The sequence below is a fragment of the Hesperophylax consimilis genome, chromosome 25, assembly GCF_061612785.1.
Source record: "Hesperophylax consimilis isolate HC1 chromosome 25, BYU_Hcon_1.0, whole genome shotgun sequence".
NCBI lineage: Eukaryota > Metazoa > Arthropoda > Insecta > Trichoptera > Limnephilidae > Hesperophylax > Hesperophylax consimilis.
This window is the reverse complement of record NC_142860.1, coordinates 21,193,483-21,212,927: the sequence shown is the minus strand read 5'-3', so window position 1 is coordinate 21,212,927 and position 19,445 is coordinate 21,193,483. Positions and strand designations below refer to the sequence as shown.

Here is a 19,445-nt window from a genome sequence, read left to right as displayed (position 1 = left end):
CGAATGCAATTTAGATTTATTGAAGAAAAATTTTTTGGTTTTTTAGTGTTCATGGAATTTCTTTGGCTAATATTTTTATAGACTTTGTGTATTTGATGAAATAAAAAAAATATAACAAGTGTTTTTCTTTGTTTTTCAAAAACTGATTCCCTCCTGAAGTAAAATTTTTAACAGGTCTAATAAGTCGTAAAATATATATTTTCGGGCGTGTACATTGCTTATGCTGACTAAACCTTATGAGATACATAAAAATAATGTACTACGAAATTGTATATCTTTAAAAGGCCTACAGAAAAGTCTGCGACGGTATATTTCTATCTCCTAAGGATAACCCACAGTAATCATTTTTATCTTTTACATATAAAATGGATAATTTCCGATTTGATTTTGACCATTATACCAATTAAATATGTTAGTTACGTTGGGCATTTAATGTAGAACAAAATCTCCCCATATAGCATATCATTTAAATGAATATCTTAGAAGATATCATGGAATTAAAATTATGCGCCACAAAAAAAAGAGTCAAGAAGTTTCTTTGACCAATATAGTTTCAATCCTTACCTAATTACTCATATTAGTTACATTTGGCTTTAAATGTAGATAAAAAATTGTTTTGATAATATCTTCAAAGATATCGCAAATTGAAAAATCATTTGCAACAACACGGCATGCACAAATACTGGCGCCTCTACGAAGGTGGAAAATCTGCCACTGTGCGAAACCATGAAATCGACAACCGGTGGATCGTTCCCCATAAAACTCGCTACTTATAAAAATTTTCGACGCTCAAATCAACGTTGAGTTGTGCAGTTCAGTAAAATCATTCCAATATATAAATAAAGGTGACGATCGAGCTATGTTCAGCATACTATCACCAAATGAAGTGGAGAAATATCAATCTGATCATTTCATATGCAGCGCAGAAGCAGTATGGAGGATTTTATCATTCAACGTTCATAACCATAATTTAGAAAATGGACAAAGGGTTTATTTCACTGTGATGTTGTTACTAATTGGCGGGATATAACACTAAAAGTATTTATTTTTCGGAATAACTTTATTGAGTAAAACCTCAAATTGTAATATTTAAATATTAAAGACAATATTAGTGATTTCTAAACAAAAATCTGAAACAGAATAATCCTGGGTTCGAGTCCCAGATGTGACCGTTTCCTTTTCTGATTTTTCTGTTTCAGATTTTTGTTTAGAAATCACTAATATTGTCTTCAATATTTAACTAAAAGTATTTTTAAAGTTATGTGCTCAAGACGATTTCGCAAAAACACAGATCTATGACAAGGTTCCAAACTATTATACATGGAATCTGACCGCCAAAACGAGGGAAGCAAGGTACTGGAGTTAAAAAAAACTAATGCTCTCGGGAGGATCTGTGTGGTTCATCCCAACAACAGCGAATGTTTTTGGCCAACATCTTTTGCATACATCAAAACTGTACAAAGAGTTACTTATAATAAGTATCAAGCAGCATGCAAAGCAACTCTTGAATGATGACCCTGACTGGGACAACACAATATCAGAAGCTCCTATATGTAGTTCAGCTAGGCCATTGATATGAAGGATATAGAAGACATGGAACGACAAAGAAGAGCAATCAATATACTGGCCGGAATGCTCTCAAGGCGGTTCTACCACTGTAGCGATATTACTTTTCAAGGCATTCTGCACTGCACTGTGGTGACACATCTGAGCTGTGGACACAATACCCAGCAGCGCAATGGGACAAGCTGAGGGTGTGCTACAATAATGCAGCTCATGCAACTAGCGAGGTTCTGCAGTGCCTCCACAATGTTTACTGAAGGGAGGGTGCACTCATTCCCCGCCTTACTTCTCCACCGACTAGCCAGCTTCTGGGGTAGGACTCAACCAACATCTGCTGCATCCGAGTGGCTCAGTTCCCCACTCAATGAGCGATGGATGCAGATGATGCGGCGACCTCCCTGATGGACGGTTTCATTTAATTTAATCTAATGGTTTTTATTGTATTACCTATTTATATGACTATTTTATTTTTGATTTATATTTTAATTTTATGTTTAGGTACCTGCCTAATTTTTTTTTTCTCTTTGTTTTATCTTATTTCCATTTTTATAATTTTTTACTTTATTTTATTGTTTCCCTGTTTTACTGCATTTCATGTAATATGGCAGACTGGGATTGCACTATCCTCCCAGTCCTGCTGGATTAAAACTTAAATAAATTGAGGTATTTGATTGCCATTATCATAGAGTTTTGTCAAGTGTCCGACTCTGTAATTCTTTGGAATAAATTTCAAGAAAATATGGCTAAAAACATTTTGATTCGGTGATGGCGAGAGCTAATATCAGATGATGTTCAATATAATCAAAACATCTTTGACAAAGCATTAATTGAATTAAGCAAAGTAGTAGAATTACTTTCGGGTAAACAAATTTAGTATTTTGGACTGCCGATGCCAACTAATATAACAAAACAAACTTGGATTTTACGAGTGCCGAATACACAAGAGAAATGTCCTATGATCAATCAAAACTGTTCAAAGTTATATCTCAAGATGAACATCGACCAAAAAAAGTATACAATATCTTAAAAAGGCCTACAGAAAAGTCCGCGATGATATATTTTTTATTTATTTTTATTTTTTTATTTTAGCGACTACATATATAAAATAATTGTTACATACAAAATATAATGGTGAAATTAAGTATAAAATATTGTATTTCTTAGTCCTCCTCACTAGGGGGTCCTGTGCCGAGGCGGACTAAAGTTATTTAAATATGGTTTATTTGTCTTCTATGTCGTTTTTAGTGTCTTCTATGTCGTTTTTAGTGTCTTCTATATCGTTTTTAGTGTTTTCATTAGGGTTTTTTCATTGACCTCTTTCAGCCATATTTTTATTAATGATTTGTATTCATTAGGATTTTTTATTAGTTTTATGTCTTGGGGAAGGATGTTATGGAGTTTTGTTGCAAAGTATGTATAGTTTCTTTGTCCGAATGTGGTTTTATAACTTGGAATATTTTTTATATCATTTTTGTTCGATCTAGTGTTATGCATACACAGTCTAGTAGAGGATTTGTTATTTTTGAAGAGCTTCAATAATATATTTTTGGCATATATTTGCTGTACATTTGGTACGTCAAAGGAATTGAATATTTCAATTGAAGGCGTTCTAATTGGTACTTTCAATATGGTCTTTATGATTCCTTTTTGAATCGTATTCAGGTTGTGTAGGTACGTATGTGTAGCAGATCCCCATCCTATGATTCCATATTCAATTCGAGAATGACATAATGCGTAGTAGACCTTTTTCATATCCTTTTTATTTAATACGTTTCTTAGATTTTTAAAGAAATATATAAGGCTTGTGAGTTTTTCCGTAATACCTTTGATGTGTAGGTCCCATCTAAGATTTTCGTCGATTATTACTCCGAGATATTTTATGTTTTGTGTTTTTTCGATGACGGGGCAGTAACATTGTATATTATTTCCATGGCATTCGTGTAGTTTTAGTTCTAGTGATTTTATTGGTTGGCTCCTTGCGTTTATTGAAAATGTTATATATTTTGTTTTGCTTATATTAAGGGTAAGCGAGTTGATTTTAAGCCAATTTTGAAGTGCACTAAGCCTCTTTTCAGCCTCATTAAATGTATCCGTCCAATTTTCTTCTTGAAATAATAAAACAGTATCATCAGCAAAACTGATTATGTTTCCTTTAATGGTAAGGTTAGTTAAATCGTTGATATAGATAATGAATAGGATCGGTCCCAGTACACTTCCTTGAGGGACGCCATAGTTTAGAGATAGTAGTTTGCTCTTTTGTTTGCCAATTATTTTGTTTGCCAAGATAAATAATAAAAAACAATAAAAATAGTCAATAAGGTGAACCAACAGCTTGATTGGCACGTAACTACTTTCAACCAAAACCTGAATATAAATGCATACATTTTAGCTATTGTAATATATTATATCATGTATCTATACTATCATATATTTCAATCAATACTAATGTAAAGTGTCAGCTACACTACTCGCTTCGACGCTTCGACGAAGTCCTCGACGAAGTTAGCCGAAGTTCGAAGTGCGTGCCCACACACTCGTGCAACTTCGCGAGTAACGCTTCGAGTCCTTTGACTCGAGCGCATTTACCGACAACAATCGGAAGTCGGGCGAAGCGAAGCGAAGTTGCCCGAAGCGAAGTGAAGTTCGTGCCCACACTATCGTATTCGGTCAACTTCGATCAACTTCGCGAGTAGTGTAGCTGGGCTTTAACCTAGTCTACCAATAAGTTTTGCATGTACTTGTAACTCTAACTTTTTATATCCATCTAGAGTTTCTGTTAATTGTATATTTTCTGATGTCACTGTTTATAATTTACTGTATATGGTGTATTTTATACCGTTGATATTAAAATAAATAAATAAATAACCCCTAACAACGCTGGGTACACATCAGCTAGCAAGTAAATAAAAGTCTGTATTACAGAAAAAAGATTTATTTAATATGTGTATATTTTAAGTAGGCCACATTTGTTATAGATGGACAATGTGTGTTGTATACAATACAAGTGATAAAATTATTTGAGTTCCACAACATATTATAAGTATTGATATATATTATAAAAAGTCTACAATATACATTAATTGTTTAAATCTTTGGTTTTTATGTACAAAATATCCCAACTCATACATTATCATATTTGTTTTCACATAATATAGCAACCACCATTAAATGTCTTGCATAACTCTCGAAAGTTGGAATATTTTGCAGAAATTCAAATGTAACATTGTCATTACCCAGAGCCATTTTGTTTTTTTTTTTACATTTGAAAGGTCTCCGTTAAACGCTAATTCTAGGTTCAGTCAGCTTTCTATCTAGTTGTGATTAGCTGACAAGCATAAAAACATGATAGTTGTGCTTTTCTGCTGATCAAAAATTGTTCAAAAGCTAAAATGGATCTAGAATTGGAATTAAAAAAGGGCCTTTCAAATGTAAAAAAGAGAGACAAAATGGCGCTGATTGCCATTTGATGACAATGTTACATTTTAAATTCTGTGAAACACCCCAACACGTTAAAATAAAATAAGGCGTATTATTATATATTATTATTTGACCAGCATAAAAAAGTTTATTCGTTACATAGTGACCGTATTACAATGTTGCCATATAAAAAGATTGCCCCAAAATACGCAATTTCAACGTGAATTATTTTTATGATAATATATCAAAAGGCTTTTTTTTTTTAATATTATGAAAATCAAAAATGGTATAAAAGGCTATAATTTAATTAACTTTATTTTTAATTTCATAGCAAATTTTTAGGGAAAGTTTTTTAGACCGAAAAGATAATGCACTCTTTTTGCGATATCACCAATAATCAAAATTATAGAAAATAAAATTAATTCTACATTTTTTATACTTACCTAAATATTTACAATTTAAAAATAATTAATTTCTTGCTTGTTCCATTGGACGTTTCAAATAATTTCAAAAGAAAATATTCAATTTGAATGTAAAATATAAATTAATCACAATAATTTTTTTGTCATACATAAATAAATATTTTTTTAGCTGGGGTTTTTTATTTGTAAAGATAGATAATATGTAATAATCCTTGCATTAGTAATAGAGTTCTTTTATGAGTTAAGTTTATGTAATCCGCGGTCATATGATGGAATAATACAGGGTTTTCCAATAAGAGGTGTTATTTTGATATTCAATCGTAAAAGATCAATGGTTTCGTTGCTTGTGTGGCACGTAGCATCGTTTTGTTGAAATTAAACGTTGTCCAGATCAATAACATCCAATTTCGGCCATAAAAAATCATTAATCATCTCTCGATAGCGCAATCCATTCACCGTAACTGTTGCTCCAGCCTCATTTTCGAAAAAGTAAGGTCCAATGACTCCGCCGGACCATAAACCGCACCAAACAGTCACACGTTGAGGATAGAGAGGCTTTTCAACAATAACTCTTGGGTTTTCCGAGCCCCAGATGCGACAATTTTGCTTGTTGACGAAGCTACCGAGGTGGAAATGGGCCTCATCACTCAAGATGATTTGCATTTGATTCACTCAAGTGAATTTTTATAATTTCAATGCGTTGTTGAAGCGTGTATCGTTCCATTTTTATTAATGGCGTAGTTTCTACTTGTCAAATGTCAAAAAATGACAGCTTCAAAAGTAACATCTACCGAAATAGCGGGCTATTCAAAATAACACCTCTTATTGGAAAATCTGTAAATTTAAAATGTTGTTTTTAGATTTTTTTAGTGTCAAACTACAAATTAATTTTAATGAAATATTGTTGAATTTTTTGATATTTTCTTTGTTGATTTTATTCCACGAGATCAAACTGCTTTCTAAAAATGTTCTAAGTGTTTTAAATTTTTTCAAAACATTTAAACAAAACATTGGGTTATGGCTATAATGTGGGTGATGGAAGAAAAAAACATTGTTGCCACGACCCAATGTTTTATATAAATGTTTCAATGTTTTGAAAACATTTTGTCACATGAGATTTTGCCTTTAATATTGCCTTAATAAGCAATGTTTTACTAAACAGAATTACCGTAATAATTTTAAAAATATTTTTTTAATTTTGTACAATAAAGCAGATAGAAATAAACTGATGTATTTTAGGAAAAATAATGAATTATTGCCTTTTATTATGCTGTTGCTGCAGGAAAATGAGGTTATGTTTAAAATATAACAGCATATAAATATGAGTTTTATTTTTAATAACATCTGAAAAATGAGTTGTGTTTGAAATATATAAAAATTAAATAATAAATGTTTCAAACAATAAGTGAGTTATATTTTAAATAACAGCAGAAAAATGATTAATGTTTCAAGTTACAAAACAGTTCCATTCTTATTTTATTTTAAATTGCAAACTCAAAGCTCAAATTTGTGGTCCAAAGCTTACCATACAAAGAAACACAGTTTGTCTTTTTAGTTTTAATTGCTCAATAAAAGCATCTTAACATTTAACACATTAACTGTTTTATTTTACATTTAATAAAGTGTGGATAGTTACAATGTTGTATTTTATATATTTTAGTGGAAAATTATATTATTGAACTTTACGCTCGTGATGAAAATGGCACAGTCATATTTTATTTTTATTAATGTGAACGAGGACATTGTTGTTTTTAATAATGTGGAAAAATACAATATTGTATTTTTTTATTTATGTAGAAAATTACATTTTTTATTTCGAAAATTAGTTTGTTTATTAACATAATATTATTATGTTTTTCGTGTCTTTATCATATTTATTTAAAATAAGTTCTCACTAGTCATCGATGCAAATAAATTTTTTTAACTCACATAAATACATTGGTTCCATGATATTTCAACAAAATGAAAATTCAACACACCTTTAAAAAGTGATATAGAGTCATTAAGAGTGATGAAACAAAAACTAGGTTTAATAGTTACATATGTAACCTATTTAACCTAGTTTTTGTTTCATCACTTTTCATGACATACCCGGTCACCAAATACATCATAAGATTACAATAACTATTCAATCAAAAGAAAGAGAAAAAAAAACAGTGGGATATGTTTATTTTTAATATAAATAAGGCGTAGCAAAGCTAGAGATAATATTTTAATATTGTAAAGTCCCTTTATATAGTGGGTAAAGCTATAAAAATAGCTGCGTATAAGAAAGAAAGATCAACTATCGACACTATTGGATAATATGGATAATTTTTTGAACAAATAATAATATTTAGATAATTTATATAAATTTAATCACCTCCCGCTGACTTTATAAAATGAAACTTTGTGTACATGTCCAACCCAGTTGGGATGTTCATTCAAATAAAGTAATGTACACAAAATTAATAATTTCGAAAATATTTATAAGAATTTTGGCAAAAGTAGTTTACTAATAAACCATTTTTAAATTTGATCCTGCAACCAGGAGATTATAATAATAAAGATACAAATTTATAAATTAGGTACAAAATAATTGCCAAAAATTACACAAATAATCGTAGGAGAAATATTTCCCCAATGAAAAAAAAATAATACTACTGATAGAATTCACTTTGTCCAATAAAGCAGTCTTGGTGTCCCCTTTTGGTGATAACATAAGAAAACTAACTAAAACCTAAATTACCTATGTCCAACCTTCCCTTCAACCACCTCTTGTCTTTTCTTTCTCTTCTAACCCTTTACTTAAGTCGAAAAATTGCCACAGCTAACAGCAACTCATCTTAACTATAAAGCAGAAAAACTGTAAATATAATAATAAAATGGGTCCCAAAACAGATCCTTGGGGAACTCCACAATTCACGAAAATTTTTCTGAAATGGCAACAACTTTAATAAAGAGCTTGTTTTAATCATGATTTATGGAGCTTCGAAATATTCACCTATCTGTCAACAAAAGAAGACAAGATCCCATGCGGTTCTTTACATAAATGCCGAGTAGTAGCTAGTTATACATAAGTCAAAAATGCTGTAGACAATATTTAATTCAACAGGAGTCATCGTTTTTCAAAGATTCAAAGTCTGTGAACAGAAAAGCCAAGACATTGTAATAATATATACGCAATAGGCCCCTGCCTAAGAGAAATGGCACCTCGTAAAAAGTCATCAGTATTACAATATTTAATTACACTTTCTTTGCACCCGTTGTCGGGACCTTTGTCACACCTTGTCCGAGCTTTGAAGCTTCGAATTTCTGTTGCAAATTAGCAACGTTAGACACTTTTGAGGTTAAACTAGGCTTAGACGGTAACACAGTACTTAGATTCGATTTTAAACCAGTCTCGATTTTGCTTGTTGCCACTGATTTGGGGGCTTGTTTCACTTTACCAGCATCACTTGCATTGTTTGCTTTGCCGGAATTAGAAAGGTTTCTATCAAAACTGTTTGATTTGGAACTTAGGGCACTATTAGTGGTAGAATTGTTTTTGTCCGCTGCAGAATTTTGTATCACCTTTGGTGGAGTCGGCCTAACGGGAGCACTTTTCTTTTTATCGCCTAAATTAGACAAAGGGGGAGCTGGGGCACTTCTCAAGCCAGATTTCTGATCACCCGCCGAATTTAGGCCAGTTTTTGAAAGCTGCTTTATTAAAGGCTTCAGGTTATTTATTGCTGCCGCTTTTTGAATTTGCGTTAACGGTTTGGCCGGAGGTGCCACTTGTAAAGTTGGTTTTAAAATAACTCCTTGGTTTACGTTGGTTGTTTTAGGAACAGATGAGCCTCCATTGACGCTCACTAGATCAGGGGATTTCACACCGGATGTTGGAGTACAGCTTGAAACCAAATCGGGACTGTTGACTCCGGACATGCTTGAAGATGACAACCTGTTGGTTGCTTTTGTAGTTTTGGGAGATGGTGGTGTAGTTCTCATGGAACTATTTTGGCTCAAAGGTAGATTCTTCAAATTTGGTGGTGTAATTTGTCTGTTGAGATTGGGCCTATCCAAAAGTTTATCGGGAGTATTCTGTCTCGCCAACATTGGTACTTTAGAGTTAGTGGTAATTTTCTGCGTAGGTGACAGAGGTGAAGTGACATGTTTTTCTGGTGGCTTGGTCTCTATAACCGCTGCATTTGGAAGAGTGGGTGTTTTCTCTTTAGAGTAGCTGCTTGCAAAAGGTCCTAAAGATCTGTGAAGCGAGGAGCTGAAAGGTTTATATGGTTCTATCTTGTCACTTGCTGGAGCTGTTGATAATTTTGGTTCAAAGGTTTTAGTGTCCACTTTGTCAATACTGACTATGCCAGATTTAGGTGGTATTTTACCAACTGGTACATTAACAGCTGACGGATTTAAGTATCCACTACTTGTTGTGGAAGCTGCACTGGAGAGAGACTTCACTCCATTCACATTGCTGTACTCACTTCCCGGAGATTTGTAATGGGAAGTGTTGGCATATGTCGTCGATGCATCATCAAAGTCTGTTTCTTCATCTGACATGATACCATTTTTCTCTCTCATCTCTTTTTCTTTCTTCTTCCTGGCCAAGGTTGACGTAGAGTATATAGAATCAAAGTTTCTGTTTTGGATCTCCGAGACTATTTCTCCCAACAGCCCCATGCTGTCTGCACTCCCAGAAGTTACTTTACCACCCTTTTCCGGAGTATTATGCTGGTTATTGGGAATGGGCAATGGATTAGTTTTAGATCCCACAACAGACAAAGGATTCTTTTTCCCAAGTTGCTTAGGGTATGAATTAGGTGGACTCTCTTCTATGATTGCATAAATATTATCTGGAGATGTTTCCTCACTAATGTTAGCCAATGGAGCGTGAGTTTCGGCAACACAGTCATCATATTCAGGGCTCTTATTATCTTGATGATTTCTACCGAAAATGGGTGGGTTTTGATATCCAGGCATGCCCGGGATTTTCTTTACAATGTCTTTTCTTCCTTTGCTATCCGGTAGTTCACTTGGTCTTGGGGGAGGTGGTGAAGTTGGTCTATTTCCCACAGGAATAGAAGTGGGTCTCTTCACTCCCGAGGCTTGTCTCATAGAACCAAATGTGGGAATGGCTGGCCTGGGAGCTAAAACTGGACCTCTCATACTCTGAGCTCTCATCACAACCATTTTAGCTGGGTCGTCCAAATCATCTGAGTCCGATACAACAGGAACTGAATTAGAAGGAATGTCAATATCTTTCTGTAAAATCGGATTTGATATCTGTAGATTCCTCAGAGCGTTCTTATCAATATTTTTATTAATTTTGACTTGATGATTTGGATTTTTAGGAAGTGAATGGCTTCTCTCTACGGGGTTTCTTGCCTTCTCTTTATCTGCAGACTTGTCTTGTTTCAAAAATGAAGCGATCCTGTTCAAAGTGTTGTTTCCTTCTTTGGGTTTTTTGACTGTAGGTTCGTCAGGGATAATGAACACAGCATTTGTTGTAGAATTTGGGCTGCTCAAAGGTCTTTTATTAGCTGTAGGAGATGTGGCAAGAGGAACTGTGGGAGCTGCTCTCAAGGGAACTACGACACTTCCACCAGACCCGCTGCTGTTCTTCAAAGGAGAGATCAACTCTTTAGCTGTACATGTTGAAGCTTCCAAAATAGGATTTGAAATAATGGGTCGAGCATTATGCAGTCCGGGGTTAGATGGAGGCAGAGCGGGAGCTACGGAAGTACTATTCGCATTCTCCACTCCGGTCGCAACAGACTTGGGTCTATGAACTTCAGTAACTGATCTATCTAGCGTAGTCCCCCTTTTCGCAGCATCTGCAGCTTGAGTATTTGACCGGTGAACATTTGGAATCTTAATTGCAACCGTGGGAACCGACGGCACAGGGGGAGCGGATCTCTGCGGAAATTTCTGCGAATTATTCGGTGATTTGGGAGTATTATTAAACGAAGGAGCCCTGTTGATCTGCGCGGTCTGGTTTGCGCTTCGATTCAACGAATTCACAGCATTTTTAACAGCAGAACCTTTGTTTGGAGAAGTAGGCTTGTTTGTAAAAGACGAAACGGTTGCGGCATTGTTTTGTTCGTTTTCGATGGCGAAGTTTTGGTTTGAGTTTCCGAAAGACTCTTCTCGTTTCTGGATGGGGAAGAGGGTGAATCCTTTGAACTGTCCGAAGAAGTGGTTGTTGAGGGACGGGATGTCAGCTCCAGTGGGGGTTTGTGTAGGCAAGAGGCTCGAGTTCATGTCGTCGGGAGAGAGGGCGGGGGCGGAAAGCGGGGAGGTGGAGGAAGGCGGCGATGGAGACGAAAGCCCGAAGCAGCTCGGCCGGGAAATACCTCGTTGGATATTATTTTTCGTAGGTGATTTGTTCCTGTAAAGTAAAAAAGATTAATTAGTTTGTTATTGATAAAAAGTTATGACAGAGATATCTATTATAATGCAGGAATGAATGAATTCATTAATCCCTCGGGAAATTTTGGGATATATTCTTCACAGACAACAAATAGCTGTAGTCTTTTTGGGAGATATATATCTCAGCCTGACGTGGTCTCATAAAAATAATGCTTTCTCATTTTGTGTTAGGTGAGAAATATGATGTAACCATTTTTAGAAAGAGAGAATACCGCGCTATCTGTTTCATTAAAAAATTTATTGTAAACGCTCCCGAAATTTTTTAAATAATTGTATGAAACAACATTTAGAATTTGAAAAATATTTTTCAAGGCATGCAAGTTTTTTAATAAAATATTTTTATATGTATTATATAAACGAAAAAAAGTGAAGTGATAATAACTTTTATAATACCTTTGTCTAATTGAATACATTTTTAGTTTCGTGTAAAGTAATAATTACAGTTTAGATGGCAAAAACAATCGGTAAGCGACTTTTCTACATTTGTTTTCAATATTTTTTTTATTGCATTTGTCAATGTGCAACACTTAAAATCTGAAAGAGACATCTGCTTTGAAGAACAGTATTTTTATTTTGAAATACGTTCAAAAACAGCAAATTTATCTGAAATCTGATGTAATATGAAAATATTTTCCACGCAATCTGTATTCTGACAGTTCTTATAAGAGACGTACACTACAAAATGTCAGAGGCTTTAGGGGTTGATTAATCTTTTGAGATGGTTTTAAATTTTAATGTGTGTAAGTATATTATAAAGTAGGGGAAAGTGTACCTACATACTTAGTGTAATTTTTTACTTTCTATTTGCCAGCATAAAAATAATATCAGAGTGACGATCAAATGAGATTAGTTTATTCAATGTCCCCTATAATTATTTATTCAATGTTCCCTAAAATTCGTTTATTCAATGTTCCCTAAAATTATTTCTTCAATGTTTCCGAAAATTTGTTTATTCAATGTTCCCTAAAATTCGTTTATTTAATGTTCCCTAGAATCTGTTTGTTCAATGTTCCCTAAAATTAATTATTCAATGTTCTCTAAAATTCGTATATTCCAATGTGTCCTAAAATTATTTATTCAATGTTCCCTAAAATTTGATCATAAAAATGCAAATTTTAAGAACATTAAATCGTCAATGTTTAATAAAGTGTGTAAATTATAAAACAAAATTCATAAAAGATAACAATTCTATGCATGTATTTTTAGGTAGTTTTGTATTGTATGTAATGTATAATAGAACAGTAGCGATTATTGCAATAACAACAAAAAAAACCCAAAGTCATAGTGTTGGGATGTGAATATATATATTAGTGAATAAATCAATGCTACATTTAAAAATAAAATAAAAAATATATGAAAAGTGTACTTACCAAAGCGTGCATTAGAGGCTAAAATTCAGAACCATCTACGTCTAATAATAAAAAAGGAAACATTTGTTAGTTATAGGAAAGAAAAGTGTTAAAAAATCATAACCCAAAGACAGAAATAAAGAAAAAACCAACAGTTTTATTGTCAACGAGAAAATAAGACAAGGCATTACTAGAAAAACATTCAAACTAATCTTACTACTAAATATTATTTAATTTTTGGTAAAAATGGGTAACAAGAATAATTATTATTGTCATTGAACCAGTAATATCCAACGGGAATGACTTTTTCAAAATGGTGTCAATTTTATTACCGGTGCAATGACATTATCAATTCTACAAAATTAATTAATAATAATAAAACCACCACCATCTAATTATTAATTACATATTTGAGAATTTCAAACAAAACACATTGTTATTAAAATTATATCTTTTTCCTTTTCAATGGCTCAATATGCAAAAAAAATGTTACATATTTTCTCTAAAAAAATTCTACTACGAGACATATTATAACAGAGTGAAAAGTTGGCATATTAAAACATATACTAATTCTGAACTAGTGGCGGCGCGTAACTTTTGAATGTGAAAAAGTGCTAAGTTTGAAAAATTCGACTGTATTAATGTTGTTCAGTCCAAAATGATGTTTTTTCAAAAATTCGATTTTTTGTATGAAGATTTTCAGGAAATTTCAGCTTGGTCATGCACCGAAAGGATTTCCTGAAAATCTTCATACAAAAAACCGAATTTTCGAAATAAAAGACGTTTTCAGCTACAACAACATCAATAATGCAATTTTTGTAATATTGGCACTCTAGAACACCCATAAGTCACGAACCACCACTGCTCTGAACGCCATATATTTTTGCACAAATAATAAGAAAAAAGTAAACAATTAAAATAAATCTAGGCTTAATTAATTACTAATATATAATAAGGCTAAGCTAGTAGTTCTGGCTTAACAGTAGACTTCGCGTGATGTTGATTATCCCGATTTCACAGCTTGTGCGTCAGAGCGCATGAACGCACTCTGATGGAACAAAAACATACTATCCAACACAACTACCATCTTGACCAGACCCGGAACACACAAATAAATTTATAGACAGACGAAATGCAAAGTGTTCGAGTTGAAACAGGACTTTGCTAAACTCACTGAATAATATTTTTTACTTGTTTTAGTAATTATACCTGCACCAAAAGCAAAAGGGATAAAATTGACAAAACTACACTTAGACAAAATAGATATTATGTAGCAGATCTGACAAAAGCAATAGCATTTTACATCTACAATATCCATATAACATTGATAAATCAAATACTGTAAAAAAATATAAAATATGCAAAAGAAAAACACCCACAAACTTTGGCAAACAGCATTAAAAAAAACAAAAACACAACACGTAGGAGAATTAACATAAAATCTTAATAAGGCGGTGCACCACGTCGTGGAACATTTGGAATCGGTCTGCTAACAATAACACTCCTTGTGTAGATTTCAAAGGCTAAGATGTGTAAGGTAAAAAGTAGTGCTTCACCTTAAGCGGAAAATATGTTTTTTTGTCACGGTCACAAATTAAGTCAAAGTAACTATTTTTAGTTTATAATATCATTTCCATCACGAACTATGGAGCTTTAAAAAGTGTCGAGACTCGCATTTGACTAGGTGTATGTGAGAGAGAAATGTTTCAGAAAAGAAGTCGGGAAAGAATGACAAGATCGGGTACGAACTACTAGCATATTAATAGGGTTAAGAATTAATTATTTGGAAGACTTACCTACCTTAACATTTAATTTAACGTTTTGAGCAAAGATGAGAAAAGATATTTTGACATCCGGGGCAATAATTCAAAAATGCGTCTATGCAAAAAGGTGACAATTTTTTAATAAAACTATTTTGGGAGCGCATTAAAATGCTGTGATATTTTAAATCGGGACAATATTATTGCTTTTTAAAAATGCAAGAGTCCCAAATACTCCCAACTATCCGCAGCCAGTGGGACTATGGCATCCCCAGTCGGAATGTTGTGAGGCTGAAGATTATGAGGTGGGGAAGAGGAAGGTTAGGAAGTACCTAACTTTTCAGATCTGGTCACCAAACACGACTTAATTCAATTCAAGCAATGTTTCGATTACCACTCTTTCGTGCTCAATTTTTTGATCTCTGATATAGTTTCTTGAAATAGTGCCTCAGTTGACTCATCCTTAACCCAACCATTTTTTTGAGACCACATTTTAATCGAAATAATAAATAAATAATCTAAAATCAACATTTTCTAGTGTTAAACATACGGGGCGTTAAACTGTTGGGTGTCTTCGTTTGAACTGTCAAATGTCCACTATCGAATGAACCGTTATTAGAATGATTACCCCCATTAGAGCTAGTCGATCTCGTGTTAGAAACGAGTTTTTCTCTCAAAGCTTTTACTGACACGACTCCTGTTGGCATATCTTCGCTAACTAACGCAATATCGCTAGTTTCCGGAGTCACACCGCAATAAGTAGAAGCCGTGGAAATACTATCAGAATAATCATTACGAATGGATGTGTCGACTTTTAAACCTTTCACATTCTTTTCAAACATTTTACCTTTAACGGGAGCATGTTCTACGTAAACTGATGGAACATTGCTACGGGAATTGGACGAATCTACTGTTTTATCAGAATCTAACAACTTTGATGCACTTTTATCATCTTTTGACCCGCCAAAGAACCCGCTCTTTCGTAGACTATATACGCGTGCTCGATAACTTGCAAAATTATTTGTAACGTGTTCGTTTGTTGTTGATATTAGTCCCGTTTTTGTGATGTCAAGTTTGCTGCGTTTTTGAGGTGCACTTTTATCCAAATTATTAGTTTGCTCATCCTTGGAAACACACCAAGGCATGCAGCTAGAACCTCCGCTGTTTGTTGGTTCGTTGTCTTTGGGGGTACACCAAGGCATGCAACTAGGACCACCACTGTTTGAGCTACCAAAGCCAAGGCAAGGGGATGAGGTGTTGCAGCAGAAGAGACTGTGTTTGGGTTGGTTTTGTACGTACGCTGATCCTTTGGGTTTCTTCCAGAACATGATGGAGTTCTGACGGGAGTAGTAGAAGAAGAAAACGATAAGAACGACCGAGGGGACTATGCCAAGGAAGAAGATGAGCAGCGCCCGCGTGATTTGCTTTTGGGCTGTAAGCAGAAATAGTACAACAAAATGATTAGAGAATTTTAATGTTGATGGTCCTGCTATAGAGAGTTTTGTTGTAAATTCTCTATCTGATACATGCATTGTTTATGAGAAAGAAGGAGGGGATCAACAGATCTATGTAATGATTTTTTTTTCAAGAAAAGGAGATGTAAACTAAAATTCTGCAAAAATTAAAGATATCAAACAGAATTTGGAAAAAAAACAAAAACACTTAATAAATAAAGTTTAATAAGAATTAGATGGTATAAAATTCTAAAAAAATTAAGATTTTATTAAATTCTGTAAGAATTCTTCACTAACGTTTTGCAATATGTACTCGAAAAAATGACAAATTTTTTTAATCACAAATACACTTTGAAATAAAATATCAACTTGAAATCCTTCAAATGAGATCCAAAGATGTATATGAAATTTATATAAATCCTTGGATATATAATTTATACAATAAAAAAGATTTACAATGCATCATACAAAACAGAAAAGCAAGTTGGGAAAAGTAGACTTCGCTATTCAGATCAAGTCACATAAATAATATATCTAAGCCATTCAAGCGTATGAAACAGCGTATGTTTTAAATATGAAAACGTTTGTCCAAATTTTGCTTTCTATTGAATATGACAGGGACAAAAACATTATCTGTCGACAATAGCGGAGATACGAACCATGTGGGTCGCTGGCAGGTCCAGAGTCCAGACTTCCTCCAGGACCGGGCAGTTTGCATAGCGGAGGTGCAAACCCTTTCTCACAGTGGCAGTGACCTAAAAAGAAATTTATTTTAGTCGTTTATTAGTCAAAGTTTTTACTGCTACTACTAATATTCATAGAAAAGTCCCAGACGAGGTGGCTTGGACATGTATTTAGGCATACTAAGGAACTTCTGCATAAAATTTTGGAGGAATTCCTGAGGGAAAAAGTTCAGTTTGTTGCCCCAGAAAAATCCAAGAAAAGCAATTCAAGAGGTTGTACGAGGAGATGATCAAGAGGGGCCTGCAATGGACGGAGGTCACTGAAATTGCTCAGAAGCGATGGGTACACCGAACCGAATGGGACAAGGGGAAGAAGATAAGAGTGTCTGAGACACATACACACATTTATATGTAGAGAACAAAGTAAAAAGTTTTGTAATTTGATAGCATGTATGTTGTATTGAAAGGAAGGCGAAATTACCCAATGAGTTGCAGACTCCGTGTCCCGAGCAATCAGAGGGGCAAACTGCACCAGAATCAGTCCTGGCTTGTGCGCCAAGCCTTAAAGAAGCCACGGCCATACACTTTTGGTTTACACACATCTGAAAATAGAATTTAAAAATATTAAATAAACCGTTTAAAGAAATTAACAGCTGTCAGTTACAAACGAAACATGAAAAAATAAGGTTTGAAATAATTCTTTAAATTATTGAGGTCACAGCGCCCGTTTTGCTCAGAATGATGAACCTTGTTATTCGACAAGTGTAGTGTAGTACCTTTCCTTCATCACACATGGCCCCATCCGGCACAAGCCCCGGGTGTGTCCCAGGTCCACGATGGCCATTCTGCACAGTATGCCGGAATTTACTTGACTAATGTAATATAATGTAGGTATCATACCTTCCCTTCGCCACACATGGCACCGTCGGGCACAAGCCCCGGGTCCACCTGATTGAGTCCCAGGTCCACGATGGCTGTCCTGCACGGGATGATAGAGCCGCGGCTATTGATGAAGGAATGCGACAGGATGGCCACGCTCTCCATGCCAAACTCGAGGCGCTCGTTGAGATGGCGGCAGTGAAGCATGCCGCAGAACACGTTGTCCTCCTGGCACGTAGAAAAGTACTTCTTCAGGCGGTTGTAGCCACAGTTGCCGTGCCTGGAAATATTATAAAACATTTTTCAGGTTACAATAAAACAGGATGTTGTTTATTGTGTAGAGCAGGGGTTCCCAAACTTTTCCAAGTCGTGGCACACTTAGAAAATTGGAATTTTCTCGTGGCGCCCCAGTCATATAATATCTATGTGTGGTAGCTATATTTCATATTTGTACGACAATGAAGAAGAAACCAGGTAAGATACTGATGCAACTCATATTTAAAATGAACAAGTACATTTACTGGTAGGAAAACATAGTGAATATACGTATAAAATGCAAATATAATTACAAAAACCTTCCACATACTCTCGAGGTGTGTGTTTAGTGCAACGGGTGAGCCTGCTGCTCACTGCACAATTTTTCGAATTGGGGATTAAGGCTTGATACAGTTACTCTCATTTCTTTTTCCACATTTATTTTCGAGCGATATTTGCTCTTTATAACAGCAACCGCTGAAAATCCAGCTACGCACCCACTCCCGCATCTCCTCTTCTGTGCCTCCCACCCAATCCGCGGACCGGCCACGCGGGTGATTTTCCATTCCATAAAATGGTTGTAGTCATGATAATTTTGATTTTTATTAAAACTTAAATTGCCACAGGGCAATTAAAGCGCCTACTTTGATGGAACCTCTGGTGTAGGGTGTACAACTGCTACTGACACAAAAATGAAGAAGAAAAGTAGATACAATACATAATATATAGGTACACAGAGACATATTAAAATAGTGATGGACCAGTGTAAGCTACGGCATAGGATGGGTTGTTTAAAAGAAATTAAACAATTCATCAAATTTCAAATAATTTTCAGTTCTGTTATTATTGCAGTTCAGTGAAACAACTTGCCCATAATGATATACAGTATAACCTCGTTTTTACGTGCCCGGAATTCACGTTTTCCCGGCAATTGCGTGTAATTTTTTCAGTCCCGATGTATTTCAGTACATTTAATACCCGCATTTACGTTTTTTTTTCCCGCAATTTACGTCGGAAATATTCAAAATATGCGAGTTACGCGCGCTTGACAATGATTGGGTCGTGACATTCGAACAGTGTAAGGTGATTGGAGGGAATACTTCGTGGTTTTAAAAGGCGTACGGTGATTGGTCGTAGAGCGACGCTGTGATTGGCCCGAGTTTGGCGCAAAACAAGGTGATTGGAGGGAAAACTCCGTGTTTTTAAAAGGCGTACGGTGATTGGTTGGCGAGCGACGCTGTGATTGGCCCGAGTTTGGCGC

At 34.6% G+C, this 19,445-nt stretch overlaps 1 protein-coding gene across 1 annotated transcript in view; it reads right to left on the bottom strand.

Moving 5' to 3' along the window:
- Window positions 1-4,492: 4,492 nt before the first annotated feature.
- The window catches only part of Meltrin (disintegrin and metalloproteinase domain-containing protein meltrin), a 219,648-nt gene continuing 204,695 nt past the window's right edge, over window positions 4,493-19,445 (bottom strand). Inside the window, exons 13-17 of the mRNA XM_089646892.1 lie at window positions 17,951-18,209; window positions 17,532-17,652; window positions 17,027-17,122; window positions 16,213-16,345; window positions 4,493-11,763 (exon numbers count right to left, since the gene is read on the bottom strand). Coding sequence (XP_089503018.1) covers window positions 8,628-11,763; window positions 16,213-16,345; window positions 17,027-17,122; window positions 17,532-17,652; window positions 17,951-18,209 — 3,745 coding nt within the window. The 3' untranslated portion in view covers window positions 4,493-8,627. The remainder of the gene's footprint in view (window positions 11,764-16,212; window positions 16,346-17,026; window positions 17,123-17,531; window positions 17,653-17,950; window positions 18,210-19,445) is intronic.